Raw genomic sequence first — 25490 nt, 5'->3', positions numbered from 1 at the left:
CGTCCTTACAGGGGAGCCTGGGGGTCCTCTTGGGCCATCCTTTCCCGTGTCACCAGGAGGCCCCCGGGCACCTGGGGGTCCTGGAGGACCAGGGGGCCCCATGGCTCCATCTCGACCTTGATCACCCTGGAAGAAGTTCACACAGACATGGTGAGATGAAGCAGTGTTGGCAAGGGGGGCTCTCAGGGTGTCCACGACACATGCACTGCATCCCTGGGCCCCCAGCGCCCTGGCCTCTCCCGTCCCAGAGAAATTTAACTGCACCTTCCAGCTGTTTAACTTTCAGCTTTCCCAACTGCAGTGGGAAAGATGAAAGTGAGCTCACCAATTTATGCCATTTGGGTCTGGTTCCTCAACCAGGATTGTGCTCGACAGCAAGATGTAATCTGCTGAATCCCTACCCAGTGACTGTCTGCATGGAATCCACCAACCCAGCAGCACCCAGAGCAGCCCAGGCTCACACCATGCTGGCAGGGAGCATGCACACACTGCCATGGCTCAGTGCACCACTCCAGAAAACCACACAAAAAAAAGTGGCAGTGCTTAATGTCTTCCTCCACAGGCAGCCACAGCCACACACGAACCTCCCGAGCCGCTCGCACCCTGCGGATTTTGGGTGCCCAGAACTCGCCGTGTCCCCGCGGGTCTGTGGGTGCCATTCCCAAGGGGAGCACCCCATGGGGCTGGTTCCAGGCTGGGAATCATCTCCTGGCCCCCCAGCAGCCAGCCCAGCCCAGCCCAGCCCCGGGGCCCAGCCTGGCCCATCCATGGGCTGCACAATGGGAAGGGCAGGCTCATAAATCTTTTAGCAACATCTGGGAGAGTCACCACCGAGGGCTGGGTTTAATATGCGGTCCACCCTCAAATCAGGGACAAGTGTGGGATTTTTCAGAAGTCCTTAAGTGACTTAGCAGCACAAGTCCCATGGCCTTTCAACAAGATCTGGGCTCCTAAATCACTTGCATCCTTTTTTAAAAAACCCAATTGTAAATGCTGAACACTGCAACCAATTATGTCAAGTTGAGTCTCCCACTGAATTTTTCCTAATTACAATGTCCCATTTAGAGTTCAAGGATTTAGATTACTCTAGTTTTAATGCATTTTATTTTACAATACCAACACTGTTTATATCAAATTTACAGGATTTTGCTGTTTGATTCTCAAATCTCACAAAGAACCAAATGCTAAAACCCATTAGCTTTATGTCCCTTTACTCTGACACTGCCAGCCTCCTAAATTCTAATGGGATTTCCGTTAAACGTGCTCCCAACAAGCATCTCTAAACACAGCCATGGTTGTGGCAATTTAAAATAGCAACAGTCAGCCAGAAAGAGAAAGCAAAAGCAGCTCAATCACAGCAAAGCAGTGGCAGCAGATTTGGAGTCTACCTTGAGCACTCGCCGGCTAAAGACAAGCTGATCATTAGCCAGAAATCCATGACTGAGGTGGGGAAAGACCATCTATATCCAGGGAAAGTGGGAGGCAGAAGAAGAAAGAGCAGTAGTTAAGATGAAAGCACAGCAGAAGAGTGAGTTTTAAAGGCTGTAGCAATATATAACATTTATTTTTAATAACTAGTTGGTACATTAGAAAGTAATAGTCTAGGTAGCCAACACTGGGGTTTAAGGTTCTGGGTACACTGGATCTTTGTAACAGGACACAGACTGAGGGAAACAAGTATTTTTTCACTAGTTTACTGCACAATAGGACATTCAAAGCAGCTGGAGCAAGGATTCCCCTACTGCAGAATAAAGAGTATTATTCCAGTAAACCCCATAGGGGATGATATATCCCAGCATTTCCCTGAGACCAAATACTGTATTTGTTTTCGGAGGCTCAAATGAATACTGATGTATTCCCAGCCTGCAAATTGCAGATAAATCTCCCAGATTTATATGATGCAAAAACAATGTATTTAGGCTGTATCAGTAGTCATTGCTATTGTGTTTTAGCCTTTCCACTCATCTGTCTGGGGAGAAGCAGGAAGACATTTCCTTTCTCAGGGCACCACGTGCATCTCCCTTTCCCCCATCCACCCACCCAGAGGGGAATCAAGAGGGTGGAGTGAAGCCACAAGAAGCCCTGTGGGAACACACAGCAAAGCCTCCATGAGGGTTTTTGGAGGTTTCTGGGGAACAAACCTGTTTTCCAAATTGCCAAAGAGCTTTTAAACCTTGCACACCAAGAACAGATAACCCCAAACCTCAGTTTTGGGAGGAATAGTGCACTGGCAAAGCCACCTCCTGCCCAGCCTCCCAGTACAGATGTTTTAACACCATCATGACAAGGAGAGAGGGAAAAAGTAAAGTCAGAAAAAACTATTAAACCCCAGAAAATAAATCAGTCCCTACCAAGAATTTTTTTCAAGATGGAGAGAGGGGCTTTAAGCTCAACACTCAGTTAAACACAGCTACTTTTGGGAAGAACAGCACTGAAGTACTGAGAAATTAAAATTAATGAGGAAACAGAACACTTGCACGTGGCCAGGTCCTCCAAATACTACAGAAACCACCAAAAAGACTCTACTGAGAGTAAAAGGTTTTGTGGTAGTCAGAAGGGACCAAGTTCTGTGGCTCATTATGTGCATAAAGTACAAAAAGCATAAAGTGGGATTTTTATAAAACCCCACAGAGCAAAACAGGAACTGAATTTTTTTTCTTGTCCCTCAGACTGGTGGGCATCATCCAAATAAGCACATTACAAGCCCAGCCCTATCTGTTTGAATTGAAAATAACAATTTGCATTTGCTCTGAGGCCAAACACACCATATCCCACTAAATCCAGCCATCACACTTTTAATTTTAAACAGCTTCTGTTACAGATGGGCCCATGAGAGGTGAACAGCCCTGAGGGATATTAAATAGAGAGACACCATCCCTGGTTCAGGACACATCCAGGCTCCAGGAGAGGGGTTAAGTGTGATGCAGTAACACATTCCTGCTCCACAGTTCCTAGAGCAGTGGGTTGGAAGGCACTGGGCTAACAGGCTGTTGGGTCTGACCCCATCTAGCAATGGAATATTGGAGCACAGAAACCTTGAACACTGGTAATTTCCACCTTTGGAGTCCTCAATGCAGCCATTTCAACATAACACTCCAAAGTCAGCAAATAATAAAATAAAAGTATCCATGGGTGGCTGTGGACTGTCACAGAGAGCTCTGCAGGATGCTTCCTGTGCTGAGGTTTTATCTGCAGTGTGAGTTTGGCCAGCAGTTATAATTTTGCAGAAAATAAGGGAGAAAAATCTCCCTTAGTGTCTGCACTGAGCTGCAGAGCTGCTTCAGCCACGCCAGTGCTTGGCTCCCAGCAGCTCTGGGTACAGGAGGTGCTGGAGCCACCTCCACCAGCACTGGCCAGGGGCAGGCAGTGCCCCTGGGCCCTGCAGACAGAGCAGTTCTCCACTGGAGAAGCTCATTTCCCCCTCTGGAGAGCAAAGCTGGGGCTGCTGCCACAGGCCCTGTGCATCCTCTGGCCCAGATGTGCAGGGATCCCTCAGCCCCACCGTCTGTCTGAACATCTCATCTGTCAGTAGGAACAAGATCACCCAGCTGAGGTCATAAATCCAGAGCAGCTGGCCCAGTGCCAGCTCAGGCAGCAAGTCAGCCTCATAAATCCAGGCTTTTCCAGGGGTGCAGCAATGTATTTGACTGGGAGAGAAGCACAGGCATGAACTCTGAGATTCTGTGATTCTGAGTATCAGGGCACAGCTGTCCCAACCCCAGCAGCATCCTGCTTCAACTCTCTCTGTCCTCCCAAGAGCAGAGGGGACCTCTTAGTGATTTCTCCCTGTAAATACACTTTCATGCATTCTGTCAGTACATTTGTGCACATTTATTCCCCACCCTGAGCAGGTGAGGCTGCACAGCATCCTCCCTCACGCTGCTTACAACAAGGAGCAATCAGTGATGAAGCCAAGCCAAGGTGATCTCCTTCCTCAGCTTTCCAAAATCCCCCTCCAGCATCTCCCACCAGGCACATTCCAACATGCAATAATCTCTGGTTTTGTCCATGCTGCTGGCAGGTGTTTATTACACAAAGAGAAGCAGTGCAGACATGAGCAGATTCAGTAGCTAAGCCCTAATTGCCATCACCTCACTCCCACCACAGACTGTCCCTCCAAAGCCACCCCAAGGACTATTCTCTTTTAATCCATCATTGCTAATGATAGTGTTCCAGTGCTCACTGACACACTCTGTCCTCATTCCACAGCCCATGGACATGATCATTTACAAGGAAGAGGGCACTGGATACAGTCCTAGATATTTATTTTCCCGTTGATGCCATGAGTTGCATTGACACATCTTTCAAAATCAAAATCAGCTAAACAAAGCTACCACTGAAACTTGAGGAGTAAGATAGATTAAATTCAGAAATAAGAAGTAATCTAGACCAGATGGTATTAAGAAGTGCTCCTATTCACAACCCTGAGTGTCTGGAGACATAAAGGGAGCTATTTTCAAAGTCAGGCACCTGTTTTTAGGGCTACTTGTGCATGGTTCTGCCAGGCTTTTCTCTCTCACTTTTCCCACAAATTGTTTTTGAGCCTTTTTCTCACTGTTCAGCAAAAAGTCATAAATAAATCAGAAACTGAAGCAAAATCTGGACAAATGCAGATCAGGACAAAATCTGCCCCCAAAACCCAGCACATTTTCCATGGTAGGTGAAAGCAAAGGACAAGTGTTACCTTGAGAGCTGGTACTGGCCCAGACAGAGCCTGTCCCAGAGCATCTCCTGCAGCAGGAGGTGACTTCCCCAGCACCTGGCAGCACAGAGCCTCTGGAGCCTGAGCAGCATCTCCTCCAGCATTCCCGGGCTGCCAGCCCCAGAGTCACCCCAGCCCTGGCCAAGGAGTGAAACTCAGGTCCCTGTGCTGCTCAATCACCTCTTAAAGGCTGCTCTGAGCCCGTGGGTGGGCACAAAGTGAGGCCTTAGCCGAGCCCCTCCTTCACCACACAGGCTGTAAATCCATCTGAGAAATTTTAGGGGCTCTCTGAGCCCCAGGGTGACATTTCCAAACACACCCAAGGCAGTTGGGAGCTGCTTCAGAATATGACACCAACTTCATGGAGTGATTTTACAGCCTCCAGGGGAAAAAAGAAAAATGTCTCTGAAGCATCTCTACTCAACATTAACCACTGAGGTCCAGGTTATGTTTCCAGCAATGATATCTAACCCAGGTCAGCCAACTCTTGAGTGCTAGCTCCAAATCCAGCCTCCTACAGTGACAGGCACAGCAGGATTCCAGCACATCCCCACAATGGGGTTTGCAGCATGTGCCCATAATCCACAGACAGCCACACCTCAGAAATACAGAAATACCTCTGCAACAGAGCCCACACCTCATGGTGAAGCCTCCCATCTCATCCCCAACATGGGCCACATCCCCTTGTGCCTCTGGAGACCCGTCCCGATTTACCTCAGTAAATCTCAACTTCATGCATCTCCATGAGAGGAAATTTCATGAAATCCCATTAATTTCTGTATGCTATAATCCAAAGAGTTTTCCCTCATCATACAATTACTTTAACCCCTTTATTTTCAAAGGCAGCCTGGATATCACCTGGATGCCAACCTGCTCCCAGGTGGGGAGCTCAGCAAGGGAGGAGGAACATTCCATCCTGCACAGCTCTGTGCTGGACCTCTCCTTGGGACACCAGATCCTACCCCCACACACTGGTGCTCTAATGCCAGCAAATAAGGAGCACAGCCTCAAGAGAAACTTCAAGAGAAACATGGAGTCTGTCTCTGACACTGGAAGAGGAAATCAGGGATGAGAAGGTTCAGAAGGAGCAAAACCCTCCATGAGGTACCCAAAGATCTTCCACTCCTTTTTCCTCATGGCCAAAGTTAGGAAAACCATCTCCACAAAGAGCTCCAGAGGCAGAATTAAACATTTCCACAACTGTTACCATACTTGTTTGCAGCAAGGCTTTGTTTTGTGCAGTGACTAAACCCAACCAGATTTTAGAATAAATCAGTGTGCTGTGTCACCACTTACCCTTGGGCCAATGTCTCCTGCTTCCCCCTGCAAATCAGGAAAAACAGCAAAGGGTCAGAGTTCAAATCTCAGCCCTGAAGGACTGAGCACAGGGTCAGCCTGACACGGGTACAGCACACAAGGGAAGGGGCAAGAGTCCTTCCTATTGTTTAATGTATTTAAAATGAGGGAGGAGAAGGTTTTGAGACAACACAATAGGGAAAGATTCTGCCCTGGCAGGCAGTGAAACAGATAATAAATCAGAAATAGCAGTTTGTTTCCAACTCTAAGGCTCTCCTAGCAACTGCTTGTGTCCTTCACATGTGAAAATTAACTTCACTTTCAGTAATGACCTTCTTTGGCTCCTCTCATTGCACAGGTGTCATGCAAACACGATGGAGCCCAGATCCCTTGGAGGAATGAAGAGTTTTATGCTCTCATCACCCTCAGTGACTTACCAGAGCCCTATAGCATAGATGAGCTTTAAGACCACACTTGTCCCCCCACTTTTTTTGCAAATTCTTCCTGCCCTCCCCTTCGTGGGGCTTTTCCAAGAGCAATCTGAGAACCCACTCTAACAGCTCCAACAAAACCAGGCTGGGTTATTGGGGCAACCTGAACTTGAAAGAATTACAGAAACAGGAGTATATACAGGAACTGCTTCCCCCAAATCCACATGTTAATCAGCCTTTACCTTTTCCCCTTTTGGTCCTGGAGGTCCCTGGAAACACATAAGAAGAATCCAAATTAAGGAGCAGAAGAATCATCAATGCATGTGACATTAAAACCAAGGAAATCACATTCACCAATTCACAAACCTGAGCCACATTCTCTATTATTTTAAGGAATACATGCTACTATTTTAAGTTGTGCAGTGCTTGACATGAGCAACACTTTACCAAAAAGCACCCACGAGGTCCTGCCTGCTCCTGCTGGAACAGAGTACAGAGGACAGGCAGGGCCACTGCAGCCCCAGAGAGAGCCCAGAGCAGCACTTTGATGTGTCTGCTCTGCATTTGCCTTCCAGCACAGAGAGGTACCAAACCTTGGTGCCAGTGCACAGTGTGAGCTGAAGTGGGACCAGGGGGGAAGGTCAGCAGCATCTGCATTCCCATGCAGCCTCCCTCCCACTGCCAGCAAGGCTGCTGGCCCCTCCTTCATGGAAGAGATCATCAGCAGTCTGGTTTGAGTCTGGCTGTGTGATAAGTTTGCTGTGTCACTGAGATTTCCCCTGCCTCTCCCTTGGGGTCTCACTCCTGCCCTGCAATGACACCCCAGCCTGGGGGTGCAGGGCTCTGGGGTCTGACTGCACTTCCAGCAGGAGGTTTTGCTAATGAAAGCCAAGCCCTTCCTTCTTTTCTTGTCTAATGCTTTATTTCTAGATTTTATTCACATTTTCTATCCTCAGGGTTAGGATGAAAACCAACCACAGCAATGTATGGCTATAACAACACACTCCCTCACTGGATGGAAATAAGTGTCTGGAGCAGCTTTTCAATTGCAAAGACTGAATGGCTTTTACCCACTTTGAAATCCCACTTGGTTTAGGACCAGAATTTAAAAAGATTTCATATGGGGCCCTGTAGTGAAGGTGGTGGAAGAGAATGGGGTTTGGAAACAAAATATGGAACTGTGACCTTCTGTAGGAACCATTCAGTGGAAGGAATCAGAGCTGGCTAGGGTTCAATTAGCATAAAAATAAGAAAGTCTGCATTTCTGTAAAATAAAAAAGAAAAGAATGAAGCACCTGAATATCCAAAGGGCTTCCAAGCAAAAATGAAATCAAAAAACAGCTCATATATTAATCCAGTCTGTTCCAAAAAGTATTTCCTGGACACTGGGCACCCTCAAGCAGTTCCCAGCTCAGGTCCTTTGGAGGAAAATGGAACCTGCTTTGGGATCAATTATTTTTATGGTATCACTCTGTAGTGCCAGAAGCACACAACCAAGATCATTGACTTTGCTCTTTGAATGTGCTACTGGAGTTTATTCCCCAAATTTGGCCTGATGCCCATCTGCAGTCTGTGCTCCCTGAGCTGGGGCAGGAGGGGAAGAGGCAGCTGAGATGAGCTGACAGGTAAAGAAAAGTTCACCTCCAGCTCTGCTGGCCAGCCCTGGCTCAGAATTCAAACTTGCATGGAATAATCTTCCCAAGTACAATTGTTCCTCCTAAACAGTTATATATGTAGCACTAAATGAGTAATAGTTGAGATAGTGCCTATTTATTGTGGAGCAGCATGAACAAAGACATGTTATATTTGGCACTTAGTACTACTTACTGGTTTGCCATCCAAGCCAAGAGGCCCCTGAAAAAGTAAGGAAAATTGACTATTATTAAAAAAAAAAAGAAAAAGTTTCAAACATAGCATTATTAGGCATGTTCTGAAAGAGACTCTACTTACTTAATCTTTGGCTATGATTCTATGATTTACCTACTCCTCCATCCATGCAATCCAGCAGGAAGGTTTCACAGAGGCACAGTAAGAGGCATCAAACAATTTGCAGAGTGTGAAGGAGGGTGAAAGGAAGCGACAGGATTAGTGACAGGGGTAAGGTGACACTGCTCTGGCACTTGGCCTGGGGCTCCCCGAGGTTTTGAAAGTCAAAACCAGCAGCAGTAAAACATGCCTGATTTGGTTAAACTGAGCAGATCCATGAGTGATTCACATCAGCCTTGGATCTGAACCATTTCTCCTAAAGCACTCAGTTATCCCAGCTCTTCCTCAGGTCTCCTGTTCCTAGGGTTGCTGCATCAATATGGAAAATGGTGAATTCCCCAGCATTTCTGGCACTTAGGCCCTTAATTAACACCAAACCCCTGAATGTGTTGGGCCAAAGGAAACATTGCTTTTGATAAGGGATGTGGGGAGGGAGGAAGCACAGATGCCCTAAGGCCAAAGCTGCCCCTGTCATCAGCTGGAGCTGGCACTTTTGGGGACAAAGTGACGCCCACCAGTTGCTGTAAATCCACTGCCTGTGGCAAATGCAAGGGTTCCCCCTGCAAAGCTGCACCTTGGATCAGCTCCAGCTCCTTTCTAGCCCTGCCCTGCACAGCCACACCTGTGGAATATGCACTTCCCCCTCCCAACCTGCTGGGATGAAACATCTCCCACGTCACAGCCCTGAGAACCGTGAGGATCCACCAAAGCAAAAGGGGTCTGCACTGTGGTACAGTGCTAAAGCATCAAAGGTCTCTATATTTCTTAGGGAACTGATTGGGGTGGGTCTTTTTTAGTTTATCTTATTTCTGTCATAAGGAATTTGAGCAAAAGAGGCAAAGGTGGGTAAGGGGAGTCCAATGGCTGCATTAAAAAGAGCATCCTTGCAGCTCACAGCCATTGATAAGAAATAAATGGCCATCAATAAGGAAAAAATCTGCCTGCAATGGTTATGCTGATGGGGCCTGGGGAACACAGCTCTGTTAGGAAAAAGAGGTGAATCCAGATGACCTGGGCAGATCATCAGTAGCTGGGTTACAAGGGCTGGGGGACCTGTGCAAGAGAAGTTCACTTGAAAATAAATGAGGATGTCTTTACACACATGAGATTTCTGAAATCATCAAGCACAGGTTACATTCCTTATGTGATGTGCACTTTTTCTTCCAAGGAACCATCAGTACTCAACAGCTACATAGTGGTCATAAAAATGAACACAAAGCAGTTGTGTCTGTTAATGCAAAGGCTTGCAGGTCACAACCAAGCTGCCCTGACACCTCCTCCACACTTTATCTCACCTCAATTCCTTAGATTCTAAAAGCTGGAAATGGCATCAGGTTCATAGAGCTTCTTTTCTGAAACTATGATTGTTTGAGGTCATTCAACTGAAGCTCCTGATGCAACTCCCTGACTTTCAGAGGATCAGACATGGGATATGAGCAGAGAACTGGCAGCACATTCAACTTCTCAGAGGAGTAGAAGTCCCAGAATTATTATTTTTTAAATATAAAATGCCAGTTCTTCAGCTTTTAGCTATTCTTGTATCAGTCCACAAAGAGACATCCAGAAGCAAAAACAATGGCCTATTCAGAATATGTTTGAGGGAAAACATTTAATGCTTGAGAGAAACAATATCCATCAGGGTTCCAAAGGGGCTCTTGGCCAGCCACAGCACTGAATGGACAAGACTAACACAGAATTTTAAACATCTTGTTAGTCTGGGCTGGAGATTGAATTGACTCTGCTCTACCTGCCCAGCCAAATGTCTGTGTGAGCAAGGCAGGGTCCCAAGAGCAACCAGGAGATTTCATCTGAAATCTGGGCTGCCTGACTTGACTGCTTGCAAATCTCAGGAGTGCCCATGTGTTGAGATTGTTATTGTCTTTTATTTGAATTCTCCTCCATGTCATTTTAATTAAAGATTAAGCAATCTCTAATTTATTTGATAAATAAGGAATGGGGAAACAATGAGTAACCCTCTATTCCCCCACTTAAAACCAATCTCTGTAGAAGTTTTCACTTTCAAAGGACAAAAAATACTTCTGCTAAACCAACCAGGAAAAGTGTATGAAAAGGGGGAGTTTCTTCTTGGACTCCTTGGCAATAGAAAGCATCACAGTGGCTTTTGGCTCTGCCTTTTGCCCAGGGAGCAATTTCACTTGTTCCTTCACTCACTCTTGATCACAGTCCTTTGCTCTAAATCACACTTAGTGATCACAATTCAGATAATTAATTATTCTCTACATCCAGAGGGGATGAACTTTCTGCCTAGGACAAACCCAATGCTTTAAAACAAGGTAGAGGGAAAATTCAACCAATTTCCTCCAAAACATAGTTCTGACCAAAACCATCTCTGCATTGGCTAAGTGGGACAAAATGCTTCAAGGAAGAGCACACTGTTGGGGTCCCAGATGACCCTAGAGGCCCCTTCCAGCTGGCAACCAACTCACATCTCATTTTCTGACCACACACCAGATGTGTTCAGTGCCTGGTCAAACCAGCTCTGTGAGACACCCTCCCCATTAGAAAAGAAAAATTGTTGCTGTCAGTTTTGCAAAGAAAATGCATCTGCAACATCTGTCTGGAGCCCTCAGGTTGCTGGAGCAAGAGGAGCTGGATTAGTGGGGACAGCTGGTGACACAGAGCTGGTGACACAGAGCTCAATCGGTCACTCACAGAGGTGAGTGATAATTGCAATTACACACCTTGGTTTCACCCCTCACAAAGAGTGACACGGGCACAGGTGTTCCTGCAGGAATAATGATCCATGGTGATCCCATGGTGCATCTCCCTTTGCCATCACCAGGGTGAGGACATTATTTATAAATCTAATATATTTTATGGTACACATTGATGATCTATTATTTAATGATATATAATTACACCTTGATGCTGAGAATGCAGACAGGGGTCAGATAAGATGTTGAATCTTTAGGAAAGCTTGTTACTATATCACATAATCTTGATGCATGCCTTGGTTTTGACACAACATTTCAACTTCAGAGTAAGGGGCTGCATTCAGATGCATTTTAAAACAAATTCTGATGTACTTTTCATTTTGTTTCACAGTAGAAGCTCACAAGTCTTGAGATAGAACATCAAAATGCCACCTCTCATTGCAAAAATGAGATTCACCCATTGCTGAGGTCAGCTGAAGGCTTGAGAAGATTTTGAGCTCACTCAAAAGGGAAGATGTGGAGCTTGCAAGCTCTGGTTCACATGCAAAAGCTTCTCCATAAATAACAGGCATTTCCCACGTTCATCACTCACCTCTGGCTCAGACAAGCCCAGGTGCCAGCCTGGCTCTCTGGCCCTCTGCCATCCCCCTCCATCCTCACTGCTGCTGGCAGGGATGGACTTGCTCTTAAAATGTTACAGGAATTTTAAGGGGAAAAAATACATAGTGAAAGCAAAGCCAGAGATTTTTAAGAGGACAATCCTTCTGAGTTGGGAAATCTTCTCTCATGGTTATTTTTAATGTTTCCTGCTCTGCTAAAAATTAGCACGGGGGTCGGAAGGAACCCTGCAGTCAAATTTTGACAAATTCAAAGGGCTGCCTTTCCATCCCTGGCTCTGTGGTTTCAAAAAAGGGTAGAATCTTATATTCCAAGGAATGAACAAAAGAGCATGACAATATTTTAGGATCCCTGCAAAGGGCCCTGGGTCATCTGCAGCACAGGCAGGGAGCAGGGACCATCCCTTCCTATAGGCCATGCTGTAAATCCTCACAGGCAGGACAGTGTCTGCTGGCCATGTGGTTCCTCAGCACATTTTTGTGTGAGAAGAGAGCTCTGGCAAAAGCTGCAGCCAAGCGTGCCCTGCCAGGCCTGTCACAAGGAAAGTGGAGGAAGACAGCCAGGTTGCTGTGGCTGCTCCCAGCTTCCCAGCTGAAGAGAAAGGGAAGAAAAGGGACTGAGAAACAAAAAATGAGCTGTGAGTCCTCTAAATAGCAGCTGAGAATCACTGGCACTAACTGTGAATAAACTGAGTCCAAGAGACTTGTTCTGGGATGTCACCTCATCCCCAGTTACTGCTGCTCCTCCTCCCTCCCCAAAGTCCTCAGTGCAGAAGGATGAGAAACACTTACAAAATAACAAATTTCTACTCCATACAATACCCCTGCTGCTGCACTAATCATTTGTCCTTTCAAATGCATTTAAATTATATTTTATTGTTTATTTTTTTATCATTATCTATAATGCTAAATAAATTTATTACGACATTCAAAAACTTGTGAAGAGTATGCAACTGGTCATACAAGGGATTACCCCAAGCACACACCAATCACTGCTGTGAGTCCTGGGCAGGAGGTTCCTCCTCCATCAGCCCTGACCTTCTGGATCCCTGGTGTGAGACCCCAAAATCATATCAGTCTGCAGCATGACAAAACATTGGGAACATTCATACCAGAAGCTGCCATGGTTAAGCATTAAGATCATTTATATCACAACAGTTTCATGTTTAGCTTTTATATATAGCATGGAAAGCCTCACTGCAATGGGATGGGATTGCTATACACTTAAAAATAAATATTATTTTCTAAGCAATGAACATGATTATAAACTAACCTTTATTAATAATTTTTAAAATTTTCTTTTTCTTTGTTTCAAAAAAGTTATTTGTCCAACAAAATGTATTATCCAATACACATTCCCCATGTAGCCAAATTTCCTCCATGCAGTCATGGAGCAAACCATGACTACATGCAAACTGGAAATCCATTTTCCATTACTAGATGAAAACTTTTTACATAGTTTAAAAAAAATTCCCAAACCAAACAGCTTCTACGATTTTCTTACAAGCACTAAACAGCAACGTTGATGAGACATTATTTTTTAATCCTTGCAAGACTAATTGTTTCCATTTGGAAACAATTTACACATGCAGGCTGCATCCTGCGTGGCCTCGGAGCCAGGCTGTCCTTGCTCAGATAGAAAACCCCATTTCTTTTTATGAGAAAGGGCATTTAGGGGTTCCCCAAAATCTAATCTCCCTGCATGTAACACCAATCCCAGTGCTGTGGGAGATCCCAAAGGATGGGGCTGTCTCGGGTTTCTGTGGTTGAGATGACCCCGAGGTGTTAGAAAATCTTTTTTCCCAGCCCCACGACCAAAGAAGAAGTCAAAATTCATTGGTTCTGCTTTTCAAGGTTGTTTATTTTCTCTTATCTATTACATTCTTTGTCTGACCTGCTGAGATCTGTCCAGCAGGTTGGGTTGTGACACACTGTCCACCCTTGGTGTGGTGTTAACTTTTTATACTAAGAACTATGTGTGCTTTATTTACAATAATTTTCCAATACCTATCATCTATGTTAGACAGTCTGTCTCTACTCTAAACCAACCAAAAAGTGTCACCATCCCAGCAGAAGATGGAGGACAAGAAGAAGGAGAAGGACAGGGCACGCCCAGATTCCTCCATCTTCCTTCTTGAACCCGCATTCTAAAACCTCAAAATTCTACTTTTTCACCCTGTGACAAATGAACTATCATTCTACTCAAACCCTTGTGGCTTGTAAATCTTCACAGAAAGTTGGTAATTTTTTCCATCGACTAAAATGGAAGGCACAGGTGGATGGTCTCGACTCATCCAGGGCAGCCAGAGGAATGTCCTGGGTCCAACAGGGCTGCAGGATGAGCTGAGCCCTCCTCACCCTCAGGTTGCTGCAGCAACCCTCACCCCTCTCCCTCGTTTCTTTCCAAAAAGGCCACCTGAGCATTGCCCACAGAGTCTGGCAGGGCTCAGCATCACCAAACCCTCAAAGGCTCTGAAATATTTCCTCAGAGGGAGCCGTGTCCCTCAGCCCAGGCTGCCGGCCATAGGTGCCAGGTAAACCATGCAGAGCAGCCTGATAAGGGCCAAGCGTGCATTAACAAGGCAACAAAAACCCCCCCAGATCTGTGCTCTGCTCCAGAAAATCTGCCCACAGATTGCTGGGAGGCCTCTGCCCATTCTTTGATGGAAACAGAGCAGAAAGGAGCAGTAATTTGCTAAAAACTTCACCCTTAATGCAAACCAGATGGCTCTGCAAGGGAGCTGCCGCCTCAGAGGCTGGGCTGGGCCCGGCGGGCATCCGGGGCCTCTGCAAGGACAGCCCCTCTCCCTTCCACGGGGCACCAACGCCCCCAGCACTCCTGAAAGCCTTGGGAAAGAAACAAACAAACAGACAAAACCAGAAAAAACAAACCCAGCTCTATCCTCAGGAAGCTTTTGGGGCAGAACTGGACTCTGCCCACTGTTCAGCCCCTCCTTTGCATTGCTAGCCTCACCAGAGTACTTCAATTCCCAGCTGTCTTCCAGACATTTCAGCCACATTCTGCAGCGTTTCAAATGAGATAAGGGACCCTTTCCCTGCAGGAGCTGCCTTGTCCTTAACCACAAGATGTGCCGCCTTCTGTCTGTGCACAGAGCTTCCTCTTTGTTCTGGATGTCTTCTCAAAGATGCTCAAGAAAAACGCCTGGAATCAAATCTAACACTGACTGGTCCAAAGGGGTGGGAAACAAACCCTGGGCTGGAGCTGCACAGGGCCCTGCTAGGGTTTTTGAGGAAGGTCACTTGGAGGTGCCAGAACAGAGCCAGTTTGGTCACTTCTCCCAGCACAGCCTGCTGTGGCTCCTGGGCAGACATGCCAGATCACCATTTCAGAGGGGAGAACTCACTCTGTGCATCACATTGCACCAGTTCTCTTCCAAAACAGCAAAGTACTCTTATGGAAGAAAGAGCTCCCCAACTTCCCCAAATTTCTGAGGCTTAAATGAGTCCCATGTGTTCCGCACAACTGCTTTCTTCAAGCATTTGATGTCCAGTTGGGCTTTGGATATATTTTTTTAATATCCACCTATGAGAGAGGTGATGGCCTCTGAGCTGGGAATGCAATTTTTAAGTAGGTAAGTAATTCTGGAAGAATGTTGGTGTTTCAAGCAAACACTTCAGTGCTTACTGCCTTTATAATCTTTCCAGACCATTGTCATTGACAGCTTCTGTTTGGATTACCTCTCTTTGGTGGTTAATGAGAAAACTTCTTGGTTTTCTCAGTTTTGCTCTGCCTAGACACCAAGCCTCTGCAACACAGGGCTGGACCCAAACACACTGCAAACAGAGATGCAGATCCACCAGCTGCACTCCACACTCAAAACAGGAAACCAGAGGAAAAGCTGCCTGAGAAGCCAGAAACCAAACCTCTGCCCTGCCAGTGCAATTTGGGCTGCACAGTTCTCCTTGCCATTGCTGTCAGCACCTTCACCAGGCCCTCTCCTCTCCCCATCCAGAACCATTGGAACCACACAGGATAAACAAATGCATCTGCAGTTCCTCTACCGGGTGGGATGGAAGACAACTTTTTATTATCCCAGTGGAAGAATTACCTTTAAATCAAAAGGAAAATAAACTGCTGCCATTAAGAACTGGTCTTCACAAAATCATTGTTGCTTCCACATCAGAGAGCCAGCAAATGGATGTAGCAGGAAAACATGCTGGATCTGCTTCCCCTGTTTAAAGAGGGTTTTCCCTCTAGGCAAATAATTACGTGAATTGGCCACAAAACTGATATTAAAATAAAATGAAAAAGACTGGAACTACAAAGTTTGCCTTGTAAAATGAATGTTTGTTACTTCTGTCTTTTGGGCTCTTACTGGGAGAGGTATGTGTGCAAATGACTTCACACACAGGAGACACTCCTTGAAGTCTGGATATTTACAAGTGAAACATGGAAACAAACACAGGACTGAAACCTAAATTACAGTTATGACCTTGATTAGCCTGGCTAAGAAATCTAAATACCTCACCAACAGAAGCCTTCATCAATATTTAAAAGTACCCAAGTCTAGTAATGCACAACCAGCCAAAAGACCCATGCAATGTGTTTTGGACACCACAGGAGCTGTGTCCATGCACGAGCTGCCACCCAAGGTCTGCAATCAGCTGCCCACTGCAAAACACCAGGAAAATTCGGCGTCCACACAACCCATGAGGTCTGGCCATATAGTATGGTCTCATGGGATTTCTGGCACCCCTCCTGAAGAGCTAAAATGCTGCTGCTGCTCTGGTTTGCACAAAGAGCAATCCCAGAACTACACTGGGCTCCTCCAGCCACTCTCACAGGCTGCACCTCGACAGCACTTTGAGATAATTGCATAGGTGGAGGCAATTCATCAAGACACCAGGCAGTTCAATTTTAGCCTACTCCTACAGTTCTCTTGTAAAAGGAGTTTGTTATTAATGCCACATGTGGTTTTCTGGTGCTGCCATTTCCAAAATGCCTGGTTAAGTGCATGCCTTGGAGCTTTCTGGTAAGAAAGGAACCACAATGGCACAGAGGAGCTGCTACCAGGAAGAGGCTGAGGCATGTGTTCCTCATTTCCCACACATCATCCTGTCTGCATTCATATTATATTTATGGGTCACACACAAAAAGCTTGCACAGACTTTCCCTAAGTTGTGTACTAACTGAAATTCTTAATTGCTGAGGAGAGAAAACCCCAGACTCCACTGTTTATGGTCAAGGTCTAGACCTGTAACCAAAGTGGCTGTTCCAGCGCTTCACTGTGCTGGGTTTTTATGTCAGGGAACCATCTTCCCTTCTACACATGCTTCTTCAACCCCACTCACAGACATCAGCCTAGAAAAACACATTTGGCTTCACTTTATGTCTTGAAAATTAATTAAAACCAGAGTTTTACCATCCTTACCAGTTGATTTCTGGCTTATACATTACAGCTGACTTCAGTGGATAGGCCTGGATTTACAGCACTGCAGCCAAAGGAAGATATTAGCTCACTGTCCAAGGCTCCCAAAATAAAAGTTTCTGAAGATGCTGACCTGCTTAGCTCCAATAGCTCCCTAGCCTGAGTTGGACTATAAATATGTGAGAATGGCCTGCACAGGAGTATTTCAATTCTGACAGAGCAATTGTTCCCCAAAATGAAAAGCCAGCATGGAGCAATGTCTGTGTCATTATTCTTTTTTAACCTAAAGTCTATTAATTGATTATATTGGTGCAGTTACCTGTCTGTTAGTCACAGAATCATGGAATGGTTTGGGTGGGAAGGAGCCTTAAAGACTATTTACACCCAGCTCCTCTGCCATGGGCAGGGACACCTTCCCCTATCCCAGGTTGCTCCAAGCTCCATCCAACCTGACCTTGGACACTTCCAAGGATGGGGCAGCCACAGCTTCTCTGGGCAACCTGTGCCAGGGCCTCAGCACCCTCCCAATAGAGAATTTCTTCCAATATCCTGTCTAACCCCACCCTCTGTCAGTATGAAGCCATCCCTTTGTCCTGTCACCCCAGGCCCTTGTCAGTAGTCCCTCTCCAGCTCCTCTGTAGCTCCTTCAGGTACTGTACAGCTGCAATTAGGATATCCCAAAGCCTTCTCTTTTCCAGGCTGAAAAATCCCAGTTCTCTCAGCCTTTCCTCATAGCAGAGGTTCTCCATTCCCCTATTTACCCTGGTGGCCTCCTCTAGATTCATTCCAACAGATCAATATCCTTCCTGTGCTGGGGACCACAGAGCTGGGCACTTAATGCTGAATTATTTTCAGTAACAAGCTGCATTATTCTAAGCAGACAGATCATGGTGCCTTTTCTCCCTGCCTTCTCAAAAGGCTCCCACTGCTGCAAGAGATGGGCAGGATGATGTCTGAGGTCTTCCAGGCAACACACAAGTGATTTACAAAATTCAGAAGGCAAACATTATACACCGGAGGGACAAAATGGGTAACACACCTCTCAACTAAAAATAAATCCTAGTATTCTAAAGGAAATGCATAAAATAGGACAATCCTGTTTCATATCATACTTTTCTTCTGCAAAGCCTCTTCTCTGCTCTGCTTTCTATTAATGAAGACATGCACATGAAGTAATTCCCCTCATTAATCAACTTCATTCTTTTGGTTTCTTCCCACTTGAAGTGACAGCCCTGCATTTGGGATGTCACGTAGTGGTGGAGCTGAGACTGATTTTAGGGATGAGTAGTGAAGGCAGATGAAACTCTCAAGAAACAGAGACCTTGGCTTCAAAAGGCTTCTCCAGTAAGTGGAGAAGAGAAGGGAATGGGTTCTGGTGAACCACAAAGGCAGCATCTCACTGGGAAAGAGGAGGAATATGTAGGAGAACAACTGAGTAGGTTGAGGGCAAATAGAACCACCCCTGCATGAGGCAGAGAAAGAGATGGGGGCAGGACTGCTAAGAGCACTGCACAGCCATTGCTTAGAACCACAGAATCATTCAGGCTGGAAACGACCTCTAAGACCATCAAGTCCAACCATTAACCCAGCACTGCCAAGCACACCACTAAATCAAGAGCCACATCTTTTAAATCCCACCAGGAACAGTAACTCCACCACTTCCCTGGGCAGTCCAGACCAATGCTTCACAACCCTTTTGGTGAAGAAGTGTTTCCTAAGATCCAATTAAACAACTGTGCAATGCAGAGATCCTCCTGCTCTCAAAGGTCAGCCCTAAGCCTCCTCACAGTTCAGCTCTCCCATCTGCTCCTCATTTTCTCCTTTTCCTCCTGCCCAGATGCTGCTGCCTGCCCTGCTCAGGAAAGCAGCACAGCCCCTCTGCCCCCTGCCCCTCCCAGCTCCCAGGACAAATGGCCCAACCTGCTGAGAGCACCCCAGGTCAGGGGGAGTCACTCTGCAGCAGGGATGCTCCTGGCCTCGGGAAGCACAGCCTGGGACACCTCCCAGGGGATCCCAGCCCCAGGGCCTGGTCCTGCCCAGCAAGAAACACATTTCCATCGTTGTGGTGGCTGCACATCTGCTTTTCCTGCTTTTCTGCTGCCCCCATGCAAAGCTGAGCTCAAGGCAGCTCTGTGGCAGCCTGGCTCCTGCCTCACCCTGGGCACCAGGAAGGCTTTTTCCCCTAGCCTGCCCCTAGTGTCAACAGTTGAACTATTCTCCACAAAGTCTTTGTCCTCCTGCAAATCTGGCTGAAATTGGCCAAGTTCAAATGTTACTGGGGAAGGAGAAGACAGACCCATACAGCCCTTACACTGAAATTCAGGCTGAGGTGTGTGCTGTGATGCATGATCAGTGGGGTGTCAAAACCAAATCAAACAAGAGCAGAAGAGCAACAAATCCCAGCATCCTTCATAGCTGTTACAACAATGTCAGTAGGATATGCCATAGGGTTAAAAATGGAAACTAAAATCCTCTATGGGATTTCAAAAATAACAATAAACCTACAGAACTTCATAAAGAAAAAAACTGTTTCTGCTGTAAAGTTTTATTGTAAGGCCCAAACCTCTCCTCTTAAGATGTTTAGTATAAAAATATTGAAATCATCTTATGGAAGCTGTTTTCTCCCTCAGTCCCATTTCCAGAGCTCTGGATCACTTCATCCCTTTAAAGCTTCCTTTGCTTGCAGCTCAGTTATAAACTAGCAGCTCAAAGCACTGCTGGCTTGTGGATGCAAGTGTCACCACACACCACTTAATAGCCACCTTCTACCTCTGCATTTTCACCACCCTGAAACAGCTCAGAGTTTATTTGATCACCCTGAAGGGAACTAAATAAGTAAATTCATTTGAATATGTAACTGGATTTAATAAAAGCTGCCCATATGCTTCTGCTGAATAATACTCCCAAGCCTGCTTTCTGTTTGTTTCCTCCTTCTTCAGGGATACATCTTGCTTTGGAAATACAATTATCCTCACCTCCTTATTAGATACAGTTAATCAGTGCAGCCACAGCCATGTGGATGCAGTCATTCAGTGTTTGCTGGTTCCAAAGTCAGGATAAGACCAGCCTGGACCAGGACTGCAGGTCCTGGGGGTAAGAGAGAGGAGGAAAAGCCTTGTGGTGATGTTAACGCCATTTTCCCAGTGCAGATGTGGCAGCAGAGTTGAGGTCATTCCCAGTCCCCTGACACCATCCAGAAGTGCTGGAGCATCACCAAAATCCCTCTCCACCAGGAGCTGGGACAGGCAAGGTGCCAGGCTGCCCAGGGGACAGTGCTGGTGCTCTCTCCCAGTCCCTGTTTCCTCCCAGAGTTTCTGGTTCTCAGAGTTCTGCCACTAAACCACATGACTGATACAGGAGAAGGGACAAACCTGCCAAGGGCACTGCTGATCCAGCAGGGTTTGCCACACCCCACAAGGGCAAAAAGCCACCCTAAAAATGACAATCAACAGCCCATTAGAGTGAAATTTCACATCTTAACTTCTAATAAATTAAACTCCTAATTTCCAACAGACCCCTGAGGCATCTGTACAACCTCCTGGCTCCAGCATCTCGGGGCTGCTGCGGGCAGGTGCCACCTGAGGGAGACAAAGCCCTTCCCTGGACACAGAGCCCTCCCTGCTGGCCACAGCCTCCCCTCCCAGCAAAATTCTGTCCTCATCCTTTGGTGGAGTCCCCAGCGCTTTCCTGGCAGGGATGCAAGGGCCACACAGGCTGGTTCTGCAAAATTAACCCCATCTCCCCTCTCTCCATTTCTGGGGAAACGCTGCTGCCCTCCCCAGGGAGGATCACAGGGGTCCAGGGGAAGTGAAAACTGCAAATATCCCTGGAATTCCCTTCCAATCCTCCTCTCTTGAGCTCCATGGAACACATACAACTCAATAGGTGTTTCTGTAATTTCTGGGCACTCAAGGGGAGCCAGGCCAGGACATGAGGTGGCAAAGACAAGCAGGGAGTTTTCCTAACACACCCATTCAGGAAAAAAAAAGGAAAAAAAAGAAGGGAAAAAAAAAAGGAAAAAAGGGCATCAACCACAGGAAGGAGAAGGCTAAGGAAAGCCAATACACCCCTTCCAGAACAACAGGCAGTGCAGAGCTCACTGCATCAATTCAAAAAGTAAGAGCAGAGCTGGAAGATCTCTCTCCATGCCATGGAGAATTTACAGTGCTTTTTAGCAACCCCTTACACCAAGTTCTTGCTTGGGAGTGGCTCCCTGATGAGCTGCTGAGCCCCTCAGAGCTGGAGCACTGTGGCCATCCATTGATGAGGGGCAGGGCAGCCAGCCAGAAGGCTGAGGTTTGGGGTCTGGCCAGAACAAGGGCTCCCTCCTCCTGCACACCCAGCAGGACAGCTCTGCACCCATGGAAACATTTTTGGATATGGGCAAATGAGGATCTATCTCAACACCTGAGGCTCTTTCACCAGTATCCCCTCTTAGAGTTCTAAGTGGGACAAACCCCAAAGCCTTCACTCACTTTGCAGTCCAGTGAACTCTTAAATAAGAGCATGAATACAACCATGAAAGGGCTCAAGTGTTTCATCCCTATAAACATTAAGGGAGATTATTGCTCAGGCTTTTAAGTTTTAGGGCTGAATCCCTCAAAAGCTATTACTAATGAAGAAAGAGAGGAGGGAAAAAGTGAAAAAAAGCAGCTTAAAACAGGCAAGGAAAATCACGGAAAATGCTGGAGAGGACCACAGAGCACAGATTAGAAAAGAACAAAAATCAAGGAGCAGTGGAGTTACCGGGTACCCATCGCGTCCTGACTGCCCCTGTGGGGGAACAAGGGACATGAGTCAGTCAGTGCACCTGGAGCAGCTTGACATCACAGAGCATGGCAGGACACGGGGCCATCAGCTCTCCAGCCAGCCCTAAACTAAACTCTGGGGTAACTTTCCTATCAGAGGGCTCACACCTACAGTGCATTTTCCCTGATTTCCCTGGATTGTGATCCCCTGCCCCCCTTTGGCTACTTACCAGGGTTTTGCCAACATCCCTGCTGCCAGTGCCCAGCCCCTGCTGGCCCTGGAGCCACAGACATGCATGGCACACACTGGGTCCTGGCCATAAAGCTGCCCTGGGATGGGGGTGCCAGGAGGAAAGAAAACACCCCAGTGCTGGGGAGAGGTCGTGGAGGCTGAGGCAGCAGCCAGGACAGCAATCACTGAGCTTCAAGCTCCTGCTCCAGCACTTGATTCTGTGAAGTTTACCCCTCTAAATCCATTGACTTCCTTGCAGGATGCACTCTCCCAGCTCACATCTAAACTTTGCATTATTTGCAGTGAAGCAGAAAGCACAGCTGATGCTGTGGGGAATGACCCTACTGCAGAGCCTAGCAGCAGCTGCAGGATCAGCAGAACAAAACACAGCCCAGTCAGGGCATTTCACCTTCCTTGCTCTGCTCAGGGGATTCCCAGAGGTGTTTACAGCCCGAGGGGCTGCTGACCATGCCCTGAGCTACAGCAGACCCAGGGCAAGACCCAGGAAGGAGCTGGTGGGGATCAGCTGGCACAGCAACAGGCAATGAGGGGACTGCCTGTGCAGCAATGTCACCTGCTGCAGCAATGTCACCTGCTGCACAAACACAGGTGATCTCAGTGTGCTGTGGGTGCAGAACTGGAGTCAGGCTTTGCTCATGGCATGGGACAGCTCCTGCAGCCCCTCCACACCACTCACAGGGGTTCTCCCCTCCCCTAAGCACCCCTGCAGCTGTAATGCCTCCTGCAGCACTCCTGGTTCATCCAGATCCAACACTGACTCCAGCAACTGCCTGTTTAACCACTTTCAGCTTGGGATAAAGGGTACAGGGAGCTTTATGGAGAGGTAAGGCAGGGAGCACACACTGATAAATAGGAAACACTTGGAACACCCTGCCCTCGCTTGCTGGTGAGTTCCCCAGCCAGCACATTAGCACATAAAGTGTTTGCTAATATCTGTGACTGTAAATGCTCAATTACAGTCTATGGTAAGCCTATATTTCAATTGCAGAAATTTCCTACCCAGCATGTGATTTTAATACTCTCCAAAACAGAGGTTTTATAGTATATCTGAGCAGAATACCCCTTACTCACAGACAGGACAATCAATCATCCATGAGCCACAAATCCTGTACCACAAATTCTAATAATTTTATATGCATAACTAACTTATGACAGCCAAAAGAATAAAATACCAGAACAACTGCTACTAGGGAACAACAGAATTGGGGATACAGTTAGAGCAGTGTAATGCTGTACATGTAAGAAGTAATCAATTCCTTCTGGCCTAAATCAAGAAACAGAAGAAACTAATAAATGCAGTACTGTTAAAATAAAATAATATTGTGGTTCTGTGGGTTCTAGGACTTATTTTATATTATGCTTAAAGAAGTCTCTGGCAAAGGCCATTTATGCTAAAAAGCAGGATTAAAAAAAAACAAAACCAACCAACCAACCCCACCCAACCCAAAAATTAACTAAACCAGGAGTTGTCTTTCAAAGAAGGGCAAGGGGAGAGGAAAGGAAAAAAAGGTCTTGTTTGTGTTAAATCTCCCCTGTGCTCCATTTGCAATTCAATAGTGCCGTGGGAACCAGGAAATGAAACCAACTAGAGACAAAGAAAAATTAATAGTGCACCATATGTTGCCTGTGCTGGATGGCCATAATAAACGTGAGCAGACAGCACACGTGAGGCAGCACCAGCCCTGGCTGCCTGTGGGCTCAGAGGAGCCTCTGAGCACGACCAAACAGCCACACAAACCCATTCCCAACTGGCCAAAGTTCTTCAGTCAATGGAGACTGTGCCTTAAAGGTGCATTTGGGGAGTTTTAAACAGGCAGCATCCCACTATCCTCTTTATTTGTAATCCCAAATAATTGTTTTGCTCAACCCCCTCTTAAGTATTTAGGTTAAAAAATTATCTTGAAATAGAAGCAAAAATTCAAAGGGCTGAAAACTCTTCACTAAACCCACAGGCAGGGCTGCCAGTCCCAGGAGAACCAAAGCCATGGTGCTGGGACAGCCCCCAGTCCTTGTCACCAAAACAGAACTGGGAATTTATTAGCCCAGGAATAGTAGCCAAATTTATTTTCCCTAAAATAAGCCCTTTCAACCCAGTGAGGTTCTACAGGAAGAGAACAACAAGAAATGCCTCTGCTAGTGCAAGGACAGACAAGGAAATGTGGCTGCAAACAGCCTGAACCCCTCCTCCTCCTCCTCCTCCTCCTCCTCCTCCTCCTCCTCCTCTGGGGGAAGAAAGGTAGAAAACCAGGAGCACCTAATACCCATAATTTATTTTTTAAAGCAACCCTCAGCAACTGGGAGGGCACAAATAAAACATAAATTCTCACTCCAAAACCAGCAGGAGAACAACAGATTTGGATGTGGTGGCACAGCCAAAGGCACGTCTGAACATTTGAAAGGAGGAGTTGACACATTTTCAACTATTACCCCTTCAAACAACTATTTCCCCATAAATTTTCTGGTTGCATTGGTAGGAATGCTCATTATTCTACCCAAGACTTCAAAGAAAGAAGCAAGCAAGCTATGGTTTTCCCTCTAGCCCCCCTTGTGAGGAAACCAAACCCATATTAAATGCTGGAAACACAATAGATAAGAAAAGCAAGACAGAGCTTTAGAATCAATAAACCCAGTAAAATGTTAAATATTAGTACAGCACTCTTTCTGTTAAATAGAGGCAGACTAAAGAACTCTTTAAAGGGAAAACTCCTTTTTACTGAATATTTTCTGAGTTTAAAATTAGTGGAAGTCCCTTGGAGCAGCAAGTTAAACATTTAAAATTCCCCCCACAATTTGTCTACAATCAGGAAAATAAAAAAAAAAATCCAGCAGCATCTGGTACTGATTTTGTTCCCAGACACACCTCCACCAAAAAATGCTGTGCTTTTGCAAGGACACTGAAAGGCAGGGGAAGGGGAAGCCTTAACTTTGTTGATCCAACAGTAAAGTCCACGATACTTACTGCAGGTCCTGGAAAACAAAAGAAAAACAAAGAAGAAAAAAGTCAGTTACAAAGAAAAAGTGCAACCTGATAAAGCAACAGAAAGCAGGAACCAACAGCAGAATGATTTAGGACTCTTCAGTCCAATTCCATGTGATGACTTTGCAGATACACTCAGCACCATCCACACCCTCCTGTTACAGCTCCATCTCACCCGTGCTGCTGGCACAGCAGTACTGACAGGGCTGTAAAACCACCTTTTTTCCCATTTTTTCACAGTATGACTCTGTTTCTTCTCTGTTTCTTCTCCCCCCACAAGGCCCTGGGCATGTCACAGGGCAGGACCCTTGTGCAGGGCATCATGGCCCTGGGCACCACCTGTGGCCAGCAGGAAGGAGACAGACGTGGCCAGAAAAATGTGCAAATTTTTACCAATAAAATCTATATTTTCACC

General features: G+C 46.4%; 1 protein-coding gene across 1 annotated transcript in view; it reads right to left on the bottom strand.

Annotated features, from left to right (window-relative positions):
- Positions 1 to 25490, bottom strand: part of COL23A1 (collagen type XXIII alpha 1 chain) — a 184864-nt gene that overhangs the window by 24426 nt on the left and 134948 nt on the right. Inside the window, exons 4-10 of the mRNA XM_077186588.1 lie at positions 25023 to 25065; position 24787; positions 8257 to 8283; positions 6672 to 6698; positions 5999 to 6025; positions 1389 to 1460; positions 10 to 126 (exon numbers count right to left, since the gene is read on the bottom strand). Of these exons, the coding sequence (XP_077042703.1) occupies positions 10 to 126; positions 1389 to 1460; positions 5999 to 6025; positions 6672 to 6698; positions 8257 to 8283; position 24787; positions 25023 to 25065 (314 nt within the window). The remainder of the gene's footprint in view (positions 1 to 9; positions 127 to 1388; positions 1461 to 5998; positions 6026 to 6671; positions 6699 to 8256; positions 8284 to 24786; positions 24788 to 25022; positions 25066 to 25490) is intronic.

This window comes from Agelaius phoeniceus, chromosome 15 (genome assembly GCF_051311805.1).
Source record: "Agelaius phoeniceus isolate bAgePho1 chromosome 15, bAgePho1.hap1, whole genome shotgun sequence".
Classification (NCBI taxonomy): domain Eukaryota; kingdom Metazoa; phylum Chordata; class Aves; order Passeriformes; family Icteridae; genus Agelaius; species Agelaius phoeniceus.
This window is presented reverse-complemented; position numbering and strand designations above follow the sequence as displayed.